Below are 8,100 nucleotides of genomic sequence, written 5' to 3'. Positions count from 1 at the left end.
TTTTGACCAATGGAGAATTTGTTGAGGTTTATATTTTTTATTATCCTCTCGAGATTATCTCGGTGATCTGTCAGGCGGCATTTGTTTGGATTCGGTTATCGTAGTTAGTCTGGTAAAATTTTATTCGTTTTCAAGTGGAAGTTTTCTTCTAAATTTTTATTCATTTTCAAGTGGAGATTTCCTTCTAAAAAGTTTTTATTACTTTTTAAGTAAAATTTTCTTTTAAAAGAAAGATTTTTATTGCTTTTCAAGCGCGAGTTGTCAACTAGTCAAAGCGAGAATTTCAGACACCGCGAGTTACATCTGGTATGTATCTCTCCTTTTTTTATTTTTATTTTTACGATTAACCGTCTCCGGTCAGCTGCTTCGCCTGCCAGATCATAGTCTTATTCCCACGCCTGTGATTTTTTAATCATCGCCTTGCATTCTTTGAAAGAAAAGAATCGCGGAGTCCACAGGACGTAACATTTAAATAAAAGAAGATTAGGATTTTGTTATAACTTCCTCGAATAGTGCTTTTGCAATAATTGATACTTTAAAATATGCATATTTCACATTTTCTAATGTTACATTGAATTTAAAAAAATGTTTGAATTTTAGTTTTTCAGGAGAGAAAGAGAAAGATTGCACAAGCTTCTACATATGCCCCTTTGAGGCCTAATATTGTCCTTATGAATATATTGCATATATGTAGAATATAAATCAAAAATATAAATTTAAGAAAAAGATTAATTAAATATAAATAAAAGAAGTTTAGATTTTGGTTATACCTTTCCTAAATAGTTTCGCATTGATTGATGCACAAAACTGCATCGTAGGCTTCTGTTTTAATCAATATCTAGAAGTTTCGCCGTGTCACCGCTGGGATTTCCGCTGCAAAAGTCGCCATTCTCTTCGGTCCGGCCAGGGTCTATCGCTCCGATCGACAACTGATTATTTCGGCAGTTCAAGTTTGACAGTTGATCCAAGTAGGGATTTAATTTCTCGCTGTAATCCTTGTTCCTCATTATCCGTTCGGCGGTTTTATTTTAGTCCACCGTGGGAGTTACTATGTTGTTGAGCATACGGAGAAATTTTTAAAACAACACAATTTTATTGCATAATAGGCATTCTGCTCTGGTATTATTAATTTTTTGAAAATTTGTTTTCCACGTATTATTATTTAAAGTAGAAATTTCTTTGTACTCATGGTTCAAATGTGTTTTTAAATAAATAAATCTTTAATTAATTAAAATTAGTGTAACATAAACTACATGTTCCATTATCATCAATTGGAATATAAAATTCCTACATCCAGGAATAATAACTTTTTTCGTGCAGTTCTGTACAATGGCGCTACAACTCCGAAACAAGCCTCATGAAGTTTAGCCCTACACACATCTCACAATCAGTGCATCGGCTCCAACTCGACACGCGCAGCAAAGATTTCGCATCTGCAATCTACCATCTCACTCTCGATCTTTCTCTTGTGCGATTATTGTATATATTGAAGTCGAGACGTTTCCAAAACGCTGTAATAAAATATTTCTTTATTAAGTACTTTTTGAATTATAAAACTTGAAAGTTACAGTACCGCCGACATTCGCATTACCCAAGATGTATCACGTGGAGGTTGCCCAGTCGGATTTACATCTCGTGTATGTATGTGTGCGTGTGCGTGTGTGTGTGCGCGCGCGCGCATGCATGTGTGTATGTGTCAGCACAGCCAGAGATAAGGATCCCGAAATTCGTCAGTCCCCCGGTATTTTACGACTCCAAACCCTCTCTGTGCGCACGAGTGTGTGTGTGTGTGTGTGTATGTGTGTGTTAGATGTAATTAAAGAATTAATGTATTAGATGTTCAAATTGATGTCTGTTTACTGCTTGACAGTGTGCCAAACAGATGTAGATACTTTGCACTCTTTGCAGTACATTTTCTAGCATTTCCTGTCCAATTAAATTCGAAACGTCTAATATTCTGGCTCGTAATTCATCAATGTTGGCAGGTTTTGTTTCGTATATCTTGCTCTTCAAATATCCCCAATAAAAATAATCTAGTGGGGTTAGGTCTGGTGATCTAGGTAGCCACTTGATTGTACCTCTTCTACCAATTCATTTATTAGAAAATGTTTCATTCAGAAAATCACGAGTCATTACGGCAAAGTGAGCTGGAGCCCCATCCTGCTGGAACCAAACATGTTCAAAAGCAATTCCTGTAATGTTTTGGACATACGTGGCACGACTTCGGTTTTTAATAGGTGTACGTAATTGTGTGCATTTATATTCCCTTCAGTAAAAACGGCCCTACAATATGTATGATGACCTATTATCTCAGCCCAAACATTTAGTTTCTGGGAATGTTGAGTGTGACAATCCCTCATCTATTGAGGATTATAGTTAGCCCAATATTAAATTTTGACGATTGACAGATCCGTTTAACTCGAAGGTGGCCTCGTCAGAAAAACAAATCCAATTAAAAAATTGGTGGTTCTCATCATATCGTCTCATCATTTCCTCGCAAAATTTAATTCTTCTGTCAAAATTATTCTCAGACAGTTCTTGAACGAGTCTCATTTTATACGGGAGGTAATCATGTTTCTTCAAAATGTCTGCGACCGATTTTCGGCTTATATTGCACTGAGCTATTTTCGAAGGAGGCTTATGGGGATTTTCGATAACACTTTGTAGAACTTTCAAAGCTACATCATCGTTACTTGCTGTTTTTGATTTCCCGGATCTTCTTTCATCTGCAACTGAACTTGTTCTTTCGCGAAACTATTCGATAGACAGCAACTTTAGAAATTGGATCGCGATGAGGATGTGTTACTAAACAGATTCGCGACGTCTTGGTAGAATCTCATTTTATCATTATACCCTCGCATCATAAGAATATAGTAATTCTCTCTGTATGAGTTAGATGCATTTTTAAAAGTAATCAGATATGTAATGGTACAATCGTAGAAAAATTAAAGATTTTATGTAGAAAAAGTGATAAGGAATGACGGATTTCTCAGATATTATTAAATTGTACGAGTATGAAGTTCGCATTCTTCTGCCTTCATATTTTCAGGAGAATAATAACGCAGGGCGTGTAATGGTCCAAATATGATTTATTTTCGACGGTGCTAATAAATAAATAAGAAAAAAATATTTTTATCCAATTTATCCTCCAGTCCGAAAGCCTTCAGTAACTCGAATAAGCGCATCGGCATATAATTAACACTGTCGATGAATTTCGTATGTCCTAATTGTATGTCGTTAATTTTGAAATTAGTTAATGTTCCTTGGGGAGATAGGCCCCCGGGGTGCAATATAAAAAATAAATTTATTAGCGGGGGACAATCACTCCCCCCCCCCAACCCATCTCTGAACACTATATGCAATTAAACGCATGAGGGGAGCCTAAGCTCCTCAAAGTCAAGAGTTAAAAAGCTGATATGAAAATTGACCCGGTCGACTGACCGGGGCGATGTATTGTATATAATTTCTAAAAATTTACCTTTAAAAAAAGGTAAAAATAAACGCCAAGTATAGGCACGCCAGTAATGAAAAATTACCCACTGCAAACCTATGTAGAATCGCACAAGAAAAATAATAATATCAAAAAAATTGCGCCTTGTAAAAGTAGAAACTTGTATCAGTGAAAAATTAAAGTTGCAAACCCATATAAAGTCGTATATAGACTTCTCTTCACGCTGAAAGTTGTATGAAAAATTACCTACTGCAAACCCATGTAGAATCGTAATAATAAAAAAAAGGATAATTCAAACACAAAAAAATTAAAAATTAATAGAAAAATTAAAAATTTTTGCAAAAATTAAAAATGATTACAAATTAAAAAATTAAAAAAAACTTGGTGCTGCTAAATTAAACAATTTGTTAAAGTTAATTTTGAAATTTGTTTTGAAATTTTGAAATCGACGACGAGAGAATAAAGAATTTCCAATTTTTTTGTAAATAATTAATATATAATTTTATTGTGAGTAAACTTACGTGAAGATTCTGCCTTGGATTCTTCTTCCGCTTGTCGTCTTTGGGTGAGGAAAGCCAGTTTTACAGGGGTGTTATTCGCTATGAATAATTAATAACGATTGAAAATTTAACTTTATAATATAATCACGGTTGCAATTTTCTCATCAAAAGAATAGAATAAAATAATTACCTAATAACTGTATCCTTCGATGATCGTGTTGGAAACTTTCACGCATAAGTATTATTTCAGTGGCAATGTTTAACAAGACCACCGAAATGCCCCAATCTATATAAAATTCCGAGTGAAAAATTGGGGCTCAAGCATGCTAATTTCGTAGAAATATTGTAATTATTAAGCGACCTTTTTCCGTCAGCTACGATAAATACGAAATAGCATTTATGATCAGCACTAAACTCGCGGCTAAAATTACGCATTCAAATATTAAATTTTTGAGAGCTGTCATTTTTTCTCCTCACTCACACGTTTACACATAACTTACAGAGCATTAATACAACTCACTAATATGATATGTCGCAACGCGCACATTTACGAAACGTGGAATTTAGTTCGGACAATGTCAAACTCAAAATGTTTATTTTCTATTACACAATGCGAAATTTATCGAGTTGACTCTGATTGTTGGTGAATTTTAGCAACAAGCTACCGGAATAAGTGCTTAAATATACAATAGCACTGTTTTTGCATTACGATAATACTTTTTCTAAATATTTTGCAACTTGAGAAATAATACATAATTGTTTTTTGTTTCATCATAATCACATATTTGACGGCGTTTCTTACATTGTTTATTTTTATCAAATATATGATTAGGAATATATAATATATCTTTTTGTAATTTTCTAACCTTATAATGGTCAGATTGCTCTTCTTATTTTCGTAAATGAATTACTTTTATTACTTCTTGTTGTATCTTCAAAACATTGTTTTTTACAACATTTCGTAGCTGGACAAAATCACGCTTTCTATGCATTTCTTGCTGAGTTGTCTCTATACTACAACTCTCCAGACAGCCATATCTGTTTGAACAGATTTTGCCAAACGTCTGTTATATATTTTTGCTAGCAAAAAAACTGCAGATTGTATACAAAATCTGTTATATGAAATAATGATAGCAGAATGTTGGCAGAAATGTTACAAACCTGCTGACATAATTTGGTAGCAAGTCAGCAGCATAAACCAAGTAGGATTTGTATAAAATTATCATAGCAGATTGGCGGCAGAAACCGAGCAGGATCTGTTGGGAATCTGCGCAACGTAGTTTGATGTCAGATTGGCGGCAGAAATCGAGCAAGGTTTGCGCGCGCACAATCTGATGACAAATTGACAACAGAATCTGCATTTTGCAGTTATTTAATAGTTCCTTCGCTTACCGCTATGCGATGTATTTTCTCGCAATCAAATTTCTGTTAAAAATACATATAAAGTCTGCAAAAGTCGTGGCCTATTATTAAAGGATTAAAAGTACATTTCTATCAGTTTTAAACTGATTGGAATCAATAGGATAAATTATCCATTTACTTCCTATATTGATTTATTTCTTATTCATTTAAAGCATAAAGCAAGAATTTAATTCTCATATAAATAATTATATCTTAAATTTTAAAAATTTATTTATTTTTACAATTTATTTTATTATTAAAATTTAATTAAATTGAACATTTGTTATATGAGATATAACTACGATATTACATATATGTTATACATTAAATGTCATATTTATGAAAAGAAAATTATAATTAATTGATAACATCTTATGCATCTGTTATATTTATTAAAAAATATTCAATTTTATTAATATATTTATGTTCAAATTGCAAAAAACTGCAGGTCCTGCTAGCAAATTGCTGTCAGATTGTATGTTTGAAACTAAGAGAGCGCATTATTACAAAATCAATTATCGTTACATGAAAATATTCGGCATTGCCCTGCGCACATGTTTAGATTCGACAGTCACCTTCAAGGCTGTCGTAAATAATTGTCGACAGTAAAATTGTCAACTCGAGTCATTAAACCGAACAAAACATCTAGCATCTTAACAACAATACATACCAAAAGTCACCTCGTCGTTCACCGTATCGCGCTAAATCCTATCTAGAAACGTCTAGAAAAATCGCGCGTATAAAAGCAACGAGCGCGCAAAGAGCAGCGCCAGATTGCTTTTCGTATTCGCTATCGAAAGTCGTCGCGCCGTATTATATTCATATTCAATCGAAGGTGCTTACTTCGAACTACCGCGGGTGCATTTGCGAGTTATTAATAATACGAATTGTGTCCTTTTTTTATTATATATATTTGTACTTTCTTTTTTGTCTAAAATATATCGTGTAGTGTCAATATTGTGCAATACTTTACTTGCGGTGTCCAAACAACCCTTGCCCTTCATGTAACATTGCTGGTCCTTCGAGCCGGATCTTTTTTGTTGTGTCCATTCTCCAGCGGTCCTCTTCCGCGACGGGCTCTCATAGGAGTCAGTGCATTCACGTGCTCGTGAGCGTGCATCTTGCAGTTCGGTTGCTTCGCTGTTGGTTGCACCGCCGCGTCGCCGGTCCACCATGAGCATGGATGCCGACGCTTTGTTGAGGAATCAATAGGATCTCCATGGTCGCATTGCCCGAGCCTACGAATATTTAAAGAAGTCAGGCACTGCCAAAATCACCGTAGGAGTGATCGAATCACGCTTACAAATCTTGGAAGCGCATTGGAACAAATTCGAACAGAATCATGAGGAATTGTGCAGTACTCACTGGAATTTGGTATCGAAGCGCGATTATATTAAAGCAGACTACTACGGATTGGTAGAAGAAGCATTTACGGTCCAAAGAGGCACGCTCATGGACTGTTTGAGCTCACTCAAGAGTGCAATGGCGCTGCCGGAGACACCAGATCCACCTCCTCTTCCGCGGCGGACGCTCCCTCGCATTCAGCTTCCAACATTCTCCGGCAAGTATAAGGAGTGGCCGGCGTTTCGCGACCTTTTCCGATCGCTCGTGGTAACCGACCCAGCTGTGTCCAGCGTGGAGCAGCTATTTTACCTGAGATCCAGTGTGAAAGGGGAAGCCGAGAAGATGATCCGGAACATACCCACGACTGATGCAAATTTCGACCGGGCGTGGTTCATGTTGGTCAACCACTACGAAAACAAACGGCTTCTGGTGAGGTCCTGTCTGTCGTCCTTCCTTGCAATACTTAAAATGAAGAATGAATCAGTTGGAGACTTGAAACGTATTTTTCATGGGATGTTGAATACTGTCGGAACGCTAGGCAGCATCGACCGCCCAATCACGGATTGCACGGATCTACTCGTGCACCTCATAGTCGAAATGCTCGACTTGCGCTCGCGGCGGGACTGGAAAACTGCGACAGGCGAAACATCCGACCCCCCGTCGTACGAGACACTTAAGACATTTCTCGAGTGTCGAATGCGCACACTGGAAGCGTTGCATCCTGCAAAGGGCGAGTCGAGCGAGGCATCCGGAAGCAAGTCGAATGCTTCCACGAAATCAGCAAGGTCGCATGTAACGCAGAAGACGATCAAGAAGGGAGATCGATGCCCTCTCTGTCAAGGAGATCACTACATCCTGTTCTGCAGTGACTTTCAAAGGAAGAACCCGACGGAGAAGAAGACGTTCGTGGAATCCAATCATCTGTGCCCCAACTGCCTAGGTAAACATCAGCTCGCAGATTGCCAATCGAAGAAGTCCTGTGCCGCATGCAACGCGCGGCACCACTCGTCGACGCATGACGCGTACGCGCCTGAAACCAAATCGTCCGCTACCGTCTCGTCTCTCCACGTGCAAAGCCACAACACGAAGGAAGCTACAGTGCTCCTAGCAACCGCACGCGTCAATGTCTTGGACCGTCAAGGAACCATGCATCAGGTGCGCGCGATGGTTGATTCCGCTTCTGAGGTATCACTGGTTACCGAAGCCCTTGCACAGCGTTTCCGCCTTCAACGCTCGTCTGCATACGTTTCCATCCTAGGCATCGGAGGGCGACGCATAACCTTGAAACCGGGGGTTTCAACCCAATCTTCGGCGGAGCACACGGGGACTCCGAATATACAAGCAGCAAAACATGGAAAACAAGTAGCGGAAGGTACCGGCGAAATTAGTAATAATGGGCTGTAA

General features: G+C 37.7%; 1 protein-coding gene across 1 annotated transcript; it reads left to right on the top strand.

The window, feature by feature from the left end:
* Window positions 1-6,834: 6,834 nt before the first annotated feature.
* LOC145937973 (uncharacterized) lies at window positions 6,835-8,100 on the top strand. The gene has a single exon (XM_083041314.1). The coding sequence runs from the start codon at window positions 6,835-6,837 to the stop codon at window positions 8,098-8,100; it is 1,266 nt and encodes a 421-aa protein (XP_082897440.1).

This window comes from Prenolepis imparis, unplaced genomic scaffold, assembly GCF_030444845.1.
Source record: "Prenolepis imparis isolate NDT839.2.m4 unplaced genomic scaffold, iyPreImpa1.0 SCAF_6, whole genome shotgun sequence".
Taxonomy (NCBI): Eukaryota; Metazoa; Arthropoda; class Insecta; order Hymenoptera; family Formicidae; genus Prenolepis; species Prenolepis imparis.
This window is presented reverse-complemented; position numbering and strand designations above follow the sequence as displayed.

Excerpts from the sequence above, each read along its gene's own strand:
- LOC145937973 (XM_083041314.1), top strand. The coding sequence starts at position 6,835 with ATGGCGCTGCCGGAGACACCAGATCCACCTCCTCTTCCGCGGCGGACG.